General features: G+C 49.2%; 1 protein-coding gene and 1 pseudogene across 2 annotated transcripts in view; both read right to left on the bottom strand.

Annotated features, from left to right (window-relative positions):
* Positions 1-14,541, bottom strand: part of Opa3 (outer mitochondrial membrane lipid metabolism regulator OPA3) — a 32,621-nt gene that overhangs the window by 3,721 nt on the left and 14,359 nt on the right. Inside the window, exon 2 of one of the 2 annotated variants that reach the window (XM_050126279.1) lies at positions 5,464-8,657. The exons of the other annotated variant lie outside the window; for it this stretch is intronic. Coding sequence (XP_049982236.1) covers positions 8,260-8,657 — 398 coding nt within the window. The 3' untranslated portion in view covers positions 5,464-8,259. Of the gene's footprint in view, positions 1-5,463; positions 8,658-14,541 lie in introns of those variants that run through there. 2 annotated transcript variants of the gene reach the window in all.
* On the bottom strand, positions 11,331-11,474 carry LOC126491026 (uncharacterized; annotated as a pseudogene).

The raw sequence follows: 14,541 nt of genomic DNA on the forward strand, positions 1-14,541 counted from the left end.
CCCCCCCCCCCCACACACACACCTTTGAGCTAGGGTCTTGCTATGTAGATAGAGATCCTCCTGCCTCTACCTCCCAAGTGCTGTGAAGTCATACTCTACAATCTGGGCTGGATCCTATCATCTACTTGAAATTTGTTTCTCTTTGGATCTGGAAATTCTCTCTCTCTCTCTCTCTCCTGAAACAGGGTTTCTCTGTAGCTTTGGAGCCTGTCCTAGAACTAGCTCTTGTAGACCAGGCTGCTCTCAAACTCACAGATATCTGCTTGCCTCTGACTCCCGAGTGTGTGCTTGTGTGGTTCAAGGCATACTTGTGGATGTCAGAGAACAAATGAGGGAAGTTGGATCTCTCTTTCCATTACGGGGGTCCCAGCTACTGAACTCAGGTCCCTAAGTTTGGCCATTATCCAATGGGCCACCTTGTTAGTCATGAGTCCAATTTTTGGTGTAGCTTCTGGAAATTTGAATTCAGGTCCCCATGTTTAGCGGCAGATTTGAATTCAGGTCTCCATGTTTAGCAGCAGACCCACTGAGCTAGTTCATCTTTTCAGCTTTCCTTTTTTATCTTTCCTGTTTTTTTCTTTCTTTCTTTTTTCAAGACAGGGTTTCTCTGTAGCTTTAAAGCCTGTCCTGGAACTAGCTCTTGTAGACCAGGCTGGCCTCGAACTCACAGAGATCCGCCTGCCTCTGCCTCCCAGGTGCTGGGATTAAAGGCGTGCGCCACTATCGCCCGGCTCCTCTTTCTTTTAAAGATAGGGTTTTACTCTCTACTCCAGGAGGGCTGCAGACTCATGACAAGTCTCTTGTCTCAGTCTCCCAAGGGCTGGGATTACAACTATGAATGAGCCAGCATGCCCAGATCTTTACTCCTATTTTTTTAATATTTATTTATTTATTATGTATACAATATTCTTTCTATGTGTATGCCTGCAGGGCAGAAGAGGGCACCAGACCTCATTATAGATGGTTGTGAGCCACCATGTGGTTTCTGGGAATTGAACTCAGGACCTTTGGAAGAGCAGGCAATGCTCTTAACCTCTGAGCCAGACTCTCAGGGAGCCCAGGCTCGACTTAAGCTATGTGGCTGAAAATGACTTTGATACTCTCCTTGCGTAGCTAAAATCTTTTCTACCTCCATCATGGAACAGACACAGGAAGACATGCTCATTCATCAGGGCTTAAGGGCTGATTCCATTGGTGACAGAGCAGTCTGTGCTCCACAGGATAGCTGAGGATATCTGTTGTCTCCCTACCTCCACCCTTCTCTCTTCCATCCTGGGTATAGTCAAGGACTAGCCTAGTGACAGAGGTCTGGCCTTTGCCCTGGGATGCTGAGAGACCATCTTTGAAAGTCCTTGGAATGTCCACTCCACTGAGCTGTCCAGAGGCACTGGCAGCACACTTGCAGTTTCTGCTGACAACAGAATTTCTGTTCTCCCTCATTTGTGCATTTTTTCTTCTTCCTGTGTGTGTGTGTTTGCGCGTGTGTGCTTATGTGCGCATGTGACTGCAGGCTTGCACCACCATGCCTGGTTTTTCTTATATTTCATTTATTTTTACATTGAATTCATAATCAGTGTGTGTGTATCAAATGTGCCACTTTGAGAATGTGGAGTCAGAGGACAACTTTTGGAAGTTGGCTTTCTTCTTCCCCTATGGGTTACTTGCACCATCTTGCCAGCCTTCACTTATCTTCTATTTATCTTTGATGTTTTATTCTTGTGCGCGCTAGTGCTTATGTCCCACAGCACTTGTATGGAGCATTTGCAGGGAGTCTGTTCTCTTTTTCAACATGTGTGATCCAGGGACTGAACTCAGGTCTTCAGGCTTGACGACAGGCAGCTTTATTCTTTTTTTTTTTTTGGTTTTTCGAGACAGGGTTTCTCTGTGTTTTGGAGCCTGTCCTGGAACTAGCTCTTGTAGACCAGGCTGGTCTCGAACTCACAGAGATCCGCCTACCTCTGCCTCCGGAGTGCTGGGATTAAAGGCCTGTGCCACCACCGCCCGGCCAGGCAGCTTTATTCTTGGAGTCATTTTGCCCTCCCTCCTTGTTTTAAGACAGAATATTGCAACTATGTAGCCCAGGCTATCCTGCCTCAGCTTCACAAGTACTGGAGTTACAGGGATCCACCACTGCAGCCAGCTAGAGTTTTTTTTATTTTCTTTCTTTTTTTTTGGGGGGGGTGTCCAAGATAGGGTTTCTCTGTATAACCGTGGTGGCTATCCTGGAACTAGCTTTGTAGACCAGGCTGGCCTCGAACTCACAGAGATCCACCCACCTCTGCTTCCTGAGTGCTGAGATTAAAGGCGAGCACCACCAGCGCCTGGCTCAGTTGGAGTTTTCCATCATGGTTGGTTCCTGATTAGAACTGACCTCCTCCCTCCTCACGCTGACCAGAGAAACTCTGTTCTGGTAACTCTGGCTGGTCATTAAAAAAAAAAAAAATCTCATGACGGCTCCTTCCTGTGCAATAGCAGGTCACAGGACTCCACTCCTGAGGGGTGCTGCTCCCTGCCCCGGAGGGAGGAACATTGCAGAGAGGTCCAGAAGAATCAGAAGAAAACAGGTCCTGCCGGGTTTCCCCACCTGGTCTGGGAACTCTGAACTCTGGGCGAGCAGATGTGTTCGAGAGCATTAACTCACACAGGAGGCTCCGACCGACCCTCCTCTAGGGTCCCCTCATCTACACCCTAGTCAGAGGCCTCAGCAGCAGTCAGTAAGCAGAAGTGTTTCTCTAGCTCATCAGTGGCAAGGGGCCCATCTGAGCAGGCGTAATAGGGAAGTTGAGTTTGATTCTGTAACCTGAGGTCACCACAGCAGCTGCTCCATTCCCTGTTCCTCCCTTACAAAAGGCTGTTGTTTTCTTTCTGAGATGGGCTCTCACCAGGTAGTCCTTTCTGATTTTGAACTTGGTACCCTCCTGCCTAAGCCTTCTGAGTGCTGGGATTATCGGGGATTGCCATCACACCTGGCTGTATGAGCTCCCTTTATGAAATCCAGTCTGGTAGAAAGCAGTGTGCACTTTGCCTGGGAAAGGCGACTGTACAGTGAGCACATTTTTTGGGGGGCGGGGCGGGTATCAAGACAGGGTTTCACTGCAGCTTTGGAACCTGCCCTGGACTGTAGACCAGGCTTGCCTAGAACTCACAGATCTCCACCTGTCTGTCTCCCAAGTGCTGGGACTAAAGGTGTGCACCACCACCGCCTGGCAGCACTTCTCATTTTAATTAGATTCACAATATGCCCGGCACAGTATTAACCTGGATCCATTCTTCTGCTGTGGCTGCTCGCACCTATGCAGAGCACAGACATGGTACATACCTGGAGCTCTGTGCTCCCCATGCTTTGGCAGAGCCAGGTTCTTGCTGTGTTCCACAGGCTGCTTTGGACTCCCAGGCTCTGGTGACCTCCTATATGTTCCTGAGTAACTTGTTGGCACACCCACCCAAGCATGTTTTGTTGTTTGGTTTGTTTTTTCCTTTTGGTTTTTCAAGACAGGGTTTCTCTGTGTAGCTTTTGGTTCCTGTCCTGGAACTCTGTAGACTAGGCTGGCCTTGAACTCACAGAGATCTGCCTGCCTCTGGCTCCACCACACCTGGTTTTATATAGTTTTCTTTTTGATATTGTTGTGGAATATTCCTTTACACTGTGTGAAGATGTATCACTCTGACTGGTTTAATAAAAAGCTGAATGGTCAATAGCTAGGCAGGATTTCCGGGCAGAGAGGACACTGGGAAGAAGGTGGAGACACCAGGAAAGCAGCAGAGGCATTACAAGGTCAAGGTAACACTTAAAAGAACATAGACTAAAAGAAATGGGTTACGTTGTAAGAGCTAACTGAAAACAAGTCTAAGCCATCAGCCAAGCTTTCCTAGTTCATAGTAAGTCTCCATGTTGTGATCTGGGAGCTGGCTGGCAGGACAAAGAAAGACAAATTTATTTATCATTTTATGTGTATAAATGACTGCATGTATATCTGTGTACGACGTGTAAGCCTGGAAGAGGGTACTGAATCTCCTGGAACTGGAGTTAGGAATTGTTGTGAACCACTGTGTGGGTGTTGGGAACTGAACTTTTTCTCGGCAAGAGTAACAAGAGCTCTTAGCTGCTGAGCCATCTCTCCAGCCCGATGTAGTTCTTTATAAACTGGATTATCACAAAACAGGACATAGTAGGAGGCACTGCTGGGCGATGACTTCATCAACTGTCATTCAGAGACACATATACAACACCACACACAACTTCATTACACAGACACGCGCCCTGAATTACACAACACTGTGATCTGCATACAGGGAGAACCGAATTATTACACAATGTGTTCTTGATGGATTACACAAACTTCCTTCTCAAGATTTCAGGTCCTTCCTTGGTTGCTGGTAGTGGCTTCTGTGGGGACTGGAGTGGGGGGAGGGTCGGAACACAGAAGGGGGAGGGGCTAGTGTGTCACAGGGTGGAGGTGGGTAGGCTTCAGAAACTCTACACATGATCTTCTATTCCAGAGCAAGTTTTGTTTTGTCGTGTTTTTGAGACAGGGTTTCTCTACACAGCCCTGGCCGTCCTGAACTATGTACATCAGGCCGACCTAGAACTCACAGAGATCCGACAGCCTCTGCCTCCCCAGTGCTTAACTCCTGTGTGACAAGAGGGTGGCCTTTGTGGACTCTTGATGTATGGAGACAGCCAAGGTGTTCTGTGAAGGACCAGTGGGTGACTGTTTTTAGCTCTGAGCCTCAGATACTCAAATCCTGCTTAAGTGGTTTTGATGCAACGATGTGAAAGTGAACGAGCATAGCTGTTTTAATAAACCTTTATTGACCGATTCGGCTCAGGGGCCTAATCTGCTAAGCCTTGCAGTAGTGATTGTTCTGACCCGGGTCTCCTTATGGAGTTCTCAACTTTGAACCTGCGGTCCCTGCAGTGAATTAGGATGACAGGCATATGCAGTTTATGCAGTGCTGGGGACTGAACCTAGGGCTTCAGCATGCCAGACAAGAGCCATCCGAGCTGCATCATTTCCCCAGCATCAGCACTTTGCTCCAGCACTGGTGTATGAGCTCCATGGTGGTGATGCTGGGCTTTGTCTTGTTCCTGGCTGATCCAAACCCAGTACCTGCTCAGTGAACATGTGTCCACTTGGTGGGTGACGGCACCCCAGCTGCTAGGCAGGCTTTTCCTGTTAGTCTGCCCACAGTGCTCAGAGGCTGGCTGGCCAAGGAATGGCCTTGGGGCAGGAGAACTGGCTGGAGCTTGTAGGAGATCCATTCTCCTCTGGGGCAGCTCTCCAACAGGTTGGTTCCTCCAAGCAAGGGCTTGTCCGACAATGAAGCCAACATAAGGACAATAGGCCTGCCAGGCTTAGACGGGGTCTTTCTATGTAGCCCTTTGAACATGAAGTCTTCCTTGTTTGACAGGAATGCCAAGTGTTGGGATTACAGGCATAATACAACCTGGACTTTAAAAAGTACTTATTACATTTTATTTATATATTCATTTATTCTTGTGTGTGTGTTTATAGTTGTGTGAATGTTACAATATGAACGTGGAGGTTTGAGGACAACCTGAGGGAGTCATTTCTCTCTGTCTACTATGCAAATCCTGGGGATCCAATCATGTCATCAGGCTTGGTGGCAAATGACTCTCTTGAGTCTATTGAATTTTTTTTTTCAATTAAAAACATACACAAGTACACTTGAAGACAACCAGCTTCAGTAATAAATTTATTCTCACCCTTCTCCCTACATGGGAAATATATAACACTGCAGTGACTAGGACAGCAGAGCCGTGAGAGCTGCTCCGGCCTTCTGCCTTGTGGAAGCGTCTGGAACCACACACCCCCTCACACTTGTTTCCCACACTGCTGTCCACTGGGGTAAGGCTGTCCACAGGTCCCAAAATGTCCACATGCATTAGGACCATGTGAAGGCTCCCCCGGGGTCAGCATGGGCCCACAGGCCTACTCATGCTTGGGTGGCCTCAAGGTGACATTTGTCTCAGGGAAAATTTTCTTGGGAGTTCTTCAGGGAACTCAGAACAGTGAAGTTGCTTTGCTGGAGTAATGACTGACCTGAGTTCAGGGCCCTTGGCTTGTCCTGGCTTTGCCATAACTGTGTGGACTGACACCGGGAAGGGTGGCCAGAACTGGTCTCAGAGCTGTTGCTGGTGACAGACGACTGTCAGGGGTAACCATGGCAATCGGGCACCGAGCTGCTTCCCTGCTCTATCCTCTGTCCTCCATCATGCAGTCATGTCTGTCCTTGGCTTTGTCCCTCAGTCAGAGCCTTACCTAACTCAAAATTTAAAGACACCAATTTCTGGGGGCTGGAGAGATAGAGATGGCTCAGTGGTTAAGAGAACCAGCTGCTCTTCCAGAGGATCATGGTTCAATTCCCAGCACCCACATGGTGGCTCCTAACTGTCTGTAGCTCCAGCTCCAGAGGATCTGACACCTTTATATCAATGCACATAAAATAAAGCTTAAAAAAAAAAAAAAGACACCAACTTCTCCCTCTTCTAGAAGTTGAGATACAGTGTCAGAAGCAAGTCTTGGGTTTCCACCTGGAGAATACTGGGATGGGTCATTCTCACCCCTCTGACAAAAAGCCTTACCAGGCCCACCTCTAGGGACAAGGGCCAGGTGAAATGAATCTGTTCCCTATACTCAGAGATCTCAGGTGTGGCTGGCCTAGGACTCTTCTAATAGGGGACAGAAACTCAGTGCCTCTGGCCTCTGGGAAGGGGTCAGCCCTCCCCTCACCTTGCTTTACAGACAGAACCATATGGTTCTCCCTACCCTCTGTAGCTGGACCCTCCTGAACTGTGTGATCTTGGCCAAGTCACTTAGCATTTCTTCTCCAGGGCCTCAGTTTCCCAATATGGGAAAGAGCTCATAGGATGAGTGATGGCCCCTTTCTCACCACAGCCAAAACGTTTTCTGTCTTTTCTCCAGGATTTTGTTGTCTTTTCCTCTTCCTTTTCTTTTCTTTTTCTTTTTGGCAACAGAGTCTCTCTGTGGCCCAGAAATCTGTCCTGGGACTCACGATGGAACTCAGGCTCACTCCTGCCTCAGCTCTGAGTGTTGGGATTCCAGATGTGAGTCACCACACGCAGCTTTCTGTTACTAATGACCAGTGGCCCAGTTTGGAGGTCCATATTAATTATGCCACTCCTATATCCTAGAGATGCCTTCTTATGCTGGGGCTCCTAACATCAGGACTGACAGCCATGACAGTGACTGCTGCAGTCACATCCTGGAGCTGCAGTGCTGAGCCCAACCCCAGAAACCAAGTGAAGGATGTCAAATGGCCAAGCAGCACAGCAGGGCCTTGTGCACTCCTAGGAGGGCAGAGTGTAACAAGGTCCAAAAGGTAAACCCACGTCCTAACCCTGGGACCTGTCAGTGTGTCCCCATCAGAAAAGGGTCTTCAGAGATGTAGTTAAGGATCTTTCAATGTGGTCACCCCAGGTTTAGGGTGGGCCTTGTATTCAAGGTAGGTGTCCAAGAGACAGAAGAGGGAGGGAAGGCCACATGAAGACAAGACAGAATCCACAAGTCTTGGAGCCCTGATGCCAGAAGAGGGAGTGGAATCCCCAACATCCCGACCTTCGCTGCTGGCTTCCAGAATTGTGGGAGAACAGGTCACTCTGTGCCCAGCATCACATTCCTAGTGACATGTCATGTCTGGGGAGACCAGGGCTCCAGAGGTGGGGAGGGGCAGACAGATGTGTGTGGATGACATCTAACCCACTGGCCTAAGAAATGCCACTGAAGAAGGACAGGAGGAAATATGGTGTCAGTGGAAACAAGGTCCAAGGACCCTGAGGACAGGGGGAGTGGGGCTGCACCAAGGATGGGAGGGAGAAGGCGCACATCAGCTGCAGGCTTCCTCCACAAGAACAGAGGCTTTGCTGACCCAAGGGCTTCAGCCACCAAAGGAAGAAGGCTCTCCAATAATGGCAGGTGACCTTGTCTAACCAGGTCCTGATCAGGTTGGAGCCCTGTTTTCATTTTTGCCTTTGCCAGAGCAGTGGGGAGATAGGCTGGCAAGATCTTCAAAGTCCAACGTGGTTCCTGGTTGGGGCTGAGCAATCCGAGTCAGCAGCTGGCGGGCTCTGAACACTTTTGCTGCTGTGTTCCCTGGGGGAAATGCCCAGATTTTGTCAGTAAGGGGTGACCACCACAGGTCACAGTTGCATCAAGGTCCCGATGGCTTCTGCTGGGCCAGGGCAGGCCAGGCCATGTTGGGGGCCCTAGCAGCCAACTATTTCTTGGAAGATGCTGCTTGGCACTTGGAAGTGGAGTGCTCATTGCAGACCTGGGTGCGCACTTCCCGCAGCTCAGCTCGGAGCTCCTCCAGGGCGCTCAAAGAGGGCATCGCCTGTGCCTGAGCCTGTAGCGTCTCCAGTGCCAGCGCCAGGCGGCCCACCTCGTCCTGCAGTGCATTCCAGGCTGCCTTCTGTTCCTCCTCCTTGTTGCGCTGCTGAGTCTGGTGGCGCCAGTACTCCAGAACCAGGCAGCCTCCGCCCACAATGAAGATGGTGGCCTCGCCCAGCAGCTCAGCGCCCAACTCTGCAGCTGCCTCTTCATTCAGCGGCTTGATGGCTGTGCCCCGGAAGCCCATGATGCGCATCTTGGTCCGCATCTCCACCCAGTGGTACACTGCAGAGGAGAGAGTGGTCAGGTGTGCTCCAAAGCACCCCCCATACACACACACCCGCATTCTCTTGTCCCAGTTGGAGTTGGAGACCAAGGTGGGAGTAGGAGGTTACCTTAAGCAAGATCTGCCCCTTGCTTCATCCAGAGAACACACGATCTCCTCCACCTGAAGCTTTCTTTACCCAGTATTAAGATCAGAACCCAGGTGTCAGGCATGCCAGACAGACCCACTACGGCTGAGCCACACCTGTCTTCCTTTTGTTTATATATACGTGAGACAGGGTTTAATGTAGCTCATACTGGTTTTCAACTCCCTATGTAGCCAAGGATGACTTTCCACTTGTGATCTTTGTGCCTTCACTTCCCCAAGTGCTGGATGACAGGCATGGACATTATATCCAATCACTTTTTCTTCTCTCCAGATGTACCCAGGCTGGCCTTGAGTTCCTGTTCCTCCTGCCTCTGCCTCCTGGGTAGCTGGGGTATAGTCCTGCACCACTAGGATCAGGCCTAGCTCCAGGATTTTTTTTTTCGAGACAGGGCTTCTCTGTAGCTTTGGAGCCTGTCCTGGAACTAGTTCTGTAGACCAGGCTCGTCTCGAACTCACAGAGATCCGACTGCCTCTGCCTCCCTAGTACTGGGATTAAAGGCGTGCGCCACTACCGCCCGGCACCAGGATATTTTTGAAAGCACAAGAAGATTCCAGAGAGCAGCTACTAGCAGAAGAAACCTGCTGAGAGCAGAGGCCCCAGGTGGGAGGACATGCCCCTAGGGGGCCACAAGCAGCTGTTCCCTTAGTGTCAAGAACACACAGGTGTAAAGGCCTAGCAGCCATACCCAGCTCCCTCTGCAGCTCCAGGTCACCATGCAGAGTGGCTGGCTGTCTCCTCCTGACACCATTGCCTGCTTCCCGTGCGAAGGAGGTTGTGAAGGTGATAGTGGGGGACCCCACAGAAAGGCCAGCTGAGACACTAAGCGCTCTTTGTGGGTCTGGAGGCACCAATCCCAGGTTCTCAGCACACACTGGAAGGAGCCGAGTGGGGAGCAGTGCTCCTGGGCAGAGCTCTCTCCTCGCTGGTCCTGCTTCTCCTCAGCCCTAGAGAGCACCATGAGGAGCATGGGAGATCAGGTGCCACCTTCACTGGCCAAAGCATCATGGGTGCCTATCAGGTGGGAGAAGGTGGAGGGAGAGCCCAGGCTAACTCCCTTCCGAATGCACTTCCAACAGAGCCTTTTCTTTTTGAGATGGTCTCACTATGCCTGGCTCACCTGGATTTCACCATGTAGAGCTCTGCTGGCCTTGAACGTGTAGCAATTCTCCTGTCTCAGGCCCTTAAAACTGTGGGGATCATGGGCATGAACTTCCATGCCTGCCTTCATTTCAGTTATTTTTTTTTTTTTTTTTTTTTTTTGGTTTTCCGAGACAGGGTTTCTCTGTAGCTTTGGAGCCTGTCCTGGAACTAGCTCTGTAGACCAGGCTGGTCTCGAACTCACAGAGATCCTCCTGCCTCTGCCTCCCGAGTGCTGGGATTAAAGGCGTGCGCCACCACTGCCTGGCTTCATTTCAGTTTTTTATTATTGTTTATTATATTGTTTTTTTTTTTCTTTTTTTGGTTTTTTGAGACATGGTCTCACTGTGTAGCCCTGGCTGGCTTGAAACTATGTAGGTCAGGCTGCCCTTTTCTTTCTTACTTTTTTTTTTCTATGAATTTATTTATTTATCTTTATTTTATATGCATTGGTATTTTGCCTGCATGTATGTCTGTGTGAGGGTGTCAGGTCTCCTGGAACTGGAGTAATAGATAACTGTGAGCTGCCATGTGGATGCTGGGAATTAAACCCAGGTCCTCTGGAAGAACAGCCAGTGCTCTTAACCCCTGAGCCATCTCTCCAGCCCCTACTGTGTTTTGAGACAAGGTCTCGCTGTATAATCCAGGCTGGGACTGAACCTGGGACAGAAAGCCTCCTGAGAGCAGCAACTGCAGGATTATGCCTTCATGAACAGTTCCCTGTACACTCTGGACATGCCCTTAGTACTACATGCATGTTACATCTCAATAACAATACACATCCAGGGTTGGCAAGATGGTAGAGTATATAAAGGTGACTGCCAACCAGCCTGATGAAACAAGTTAAATCCCTGAGACGCTCCCAACTCAACAGAGACCCACATGGTAAGGGAGCCAACCCCTATGTTCTTACCTCCATATGCACACTGTAAAAGTAGACGGACACACACTCACCACATATATATGTATATATATATGTTATATATCTATAACACATAGTTGAAATATATATATCAACTTTAAGCCGGGCATGGTCGCATGCACCTTTAATCCCAGCATTCAGGAGGCAGAGGCAGGCAGATCTCTGTGAGTTTGAGACCAGCCTGGTCTACAGAGCAAGTTCCAGGATAATCAGGGCTGTTACACAGAGAAACCCTGTCTTGAAAAACCAAAACACTTTAAAGAATATACGTTCAGGGGCTGGAAAGATGGTTCAGCAGCTAAGAGCACTTGCTGGTCTTCCAGAAAACCTAGGTTCGATTCCCAAGCCCCAGAAGGTAGCACACAACTGTCTGTAACTACAGTCCCACAGGATCTACTGCAAGCATGTATGCAGACATCCATTGTTCAGGCAAAACATTAAGTAGTAAAAATAATTTTTTTTCCTAGGGGAGAGTTCAAATGCAGTCCCCACTACCACACATTATGCAGTCGAGCTTCCTGCATTTGGGGAATCGCAGGGGTTAGCATATCCAGAGTATGATGGAAAACCACCTTCGTGATCATAGTATCTCCCCTGCCAGCTAAGTATATAAAAATGAATCTTCTTTTTATTATTAACATTTTATTTATGCATATTTTTATATACTAGTGCTCTGTCTGCATGTATGCCTGCATGTCAGAAGGCATCAGATCCCACTATAGATGGTTGTGAGCTACCATGTAGCCACTGGGAATTGAATTCAGGACCTCTGGAAGAGCAGTCAGTGTTCTTAACCTCTGAATCATCTCTCCAAATTATAAAAAAAAAAAAAGAATATACATACAAAAAAATCAAATATTACTAACTAAACCCTTCAGGGCCTCAGACCCAGAAGGAATTGTTTTTCAGGCTATGCTGTCTTGGGGACTCAATTCTCTATGAAATATTCCTCACTCAAAGCCAGGATCACTATAAAGGCCTAGTAACATCTGTCAAGATAATGTACAGTATAATTAAGTAATCGCTGTTGTTACTGGATGGTAAATTAGCACCATGGCTCCAAGCAGTCCCTGCCTTGGCTGTCCCTCCCTAGATGTGTCCCAGTTAGCTCAACACGCGCTTTAAAGCCTGGCATGGTGGCACAGACCTTTCCTGCAGGACGATCACAAATATGAGTCCAGGCTTGCCTCAAGAAAACAAAAGACGGGCTGCAGAGATGGCTCAGCTGCTGCTCCTGCAGAGGACCTGGGTTCAGTCCCCAGCACCAACAACAGATGGCTCAGAGCCACCTCTGATTCCAGCTATAAGGGATCCAACACCGGCTTCTCGCCTTCATGGGAATCAGGCATGCATGTGGTGCACAAACATGTGTGTGGGCACTCATACATACACATAAAAATAAAATTCAGGGGCTGGAGAGATGGCTCAGTGGTTAAGAGCATTGCCTGCTCTTCCAAAGGTCCTGAGTTCAATTCCCGGCAACCACACGGTGGCTCACAACCATCTGTAATGAGGTCTGGTGCTCTCTTCTGGCCTGCAGACATACACACAGACAGAATATTGTATGCATAACAAATAAATAAATATTTTAAAAAATAAAATTCAAAATTGAAGGGGGTAGAGAGATGGCTTAGTGGTTTAGAGCACTGGCTACTTTTCCAGAGGACCTGGGTTTGATTCCCAGCACCCAGTCCCAGAGGTTCCCAAGCCTTCTTCTGACTTCCACAGAAATCAGGCACACAGGTACACAGACAGACATGTGAACAAACTCCCTGTGTGGCCAAGGCTGGCCCTGAGGAACTCCTGAGCCTCCTGCTCTGGAGGCTGGGACCACAGGTGTGCACAGCACATCCACTGCCTTGTGTCTTGTTGGCACGTCGGACCTTCCTCCTAGAGCAGCTCCTGGCACACAGAGGCACTAATACAGGAGTGACTAATGCAGGCTCCTGATGACCACAGCACAGAATGAACTCTGCGTATACTCCCCACCCAGACTGCTCAAGGCAGCTGGGCTTAGCAGAGTGATGTGCCTGGGCGTTCTGAAGCTGAGACTTGGAGCTGGGCGGTCCAGGGTTCCAGTCTCGCACCTGATGTTACTTGCCGTGTGTCTGGTCAGAGCTCCAAACAGCATAGTATGCTCCCAATGTTGTAAACAGGAGCAGCAGGCAGGGGCGGGGTTGCACCAGCTCATGGGGTGTTGGCTGATTGAGCAAGGACTACAGCAATCTGATTGCAGATAGCAGAACTGCCTGCAGGACTACAGCCGGAGCTGAGCCCTAGAGCACTGTGGTTAAGGCCACCAAGGAGTCAGACTGTCTGGTTTGGAGCTCCTGCTGAGCCATGCACTACCTCTTCCCCCAGGCCATAGTTTCTTCAACTGTGGGGCTTAAAATGGCCACTGTAGAGAGCATGCTGGTTCATGCCTGTAATTCCAGCACTTGGGAGGCTGAGGAAGAGGACTGCCTTAGACTAGCTAGAGCTAGTAAGACCCTATCGCAAAACAAAGGGCCAGTCTCTCTTTCCCACAGTGGCCGCAGCGACCAGGAAACAGTAGTCTCGGAGGGGCTTTCCACCTTCAGAAGTGTCTCTTACCGCCCCCCCCCCCTTTTTAAAACAAGTTCTCACATAGCTTAGGCTGGCCTGGAACTTGCTGGTAGCTGAGGAGGACATTGAACTCCTAATCCTACAGCCTCCAGCTCCCAAGGGCAGGTGCTTCCACACCTAGCCAACTGTTGCTGCTTCTCTTCCCCCAAGTACTGGGGATTGTACCTGGGGCCTAATGCACACTTTACCACTAAGCAACATCCACAGGTCTCTTCTAACATAAAATGCATGGTGTGGGACTTTAGAGACAGCTGTGGGTAGTTAAGAGTACCGGCTCTTCTTCCAGAAGACCTGAGTTCAGTTCCCAGCAACCACAGAGCAGCTGACAGCTGTAACTCCAGTTCCAGAGGATCCAACGTGGGCTTCTAAACTGTCAGGCATCAGGCACGCATGTGGGGCACAAACATACATGTAGGGAAAACACTCATATGCATAAAATAAAAAACAAATCTAAAAGGATTTTCAACTAAAAGAAAAGAAAGAAGAAGCATGGTACTCAGCGCTCTAGCAGCCTTATGAGGTCAGGAGGAAAACTGAATAAAAAAAAAAGTCAGGAAGAGGAAGACAGAACAGAACCACCAAACCACCTTGAGCTGTTTTCCGCCGGACTTACTGTCTAGCCAACAGGAGGTATGATTTCAGGCTTGGTTAAGATTTACTGGCTGGCCGGGTGGTGGTGGCACACACCTTTAATACCAGCACTCGGGAGGCAGAAGCAGGCGGATCTCTTTGAGTTCGAGGCCAGCCTGGTCTACAAGAGCTAGTTCCAGGACAGGCTTCAAGGCTGTCTCAAAAAAAAAAAAAATTACTGGCTGATTTTCAGTGAACCTGAGAGTGGTAAAAACACCCTCACCCTCCATGCCTGCCATCCAAGCAGAGGGAGCACAGCTGCTGAATAAAGCTGAAGAGCTGACTTGGGTGCCCTCTCCTGTCGGTTCCAAGTACTGTTACCAACCAGGGCAAGGAGAGTCTGACACTGTAAATCAACCAGCCCTTACAAAGGCAGCAGAAGGGGGTTGCTTGATTTTGTAGCAAAAGAGGTGGAAGCCAGACATGCCGGCCGGATATAGAC

Source organism: Alexandromys fortis, unplaced genomic scaffold, assembly GCF_014885135.2.
Source record: "Alexandromys fortis isolate MF-2015 unplaced genomic scaffold, M_Fortis_MF-2015_v1.1 scaffold_240, whole genome shotgun sequence".
Lineage (NCBI taxonomy): Eukaryota > Metazoa > Chordata > Mammalia > Rodentia > Cricetidae > Alexandromys > Alexandromys fortis.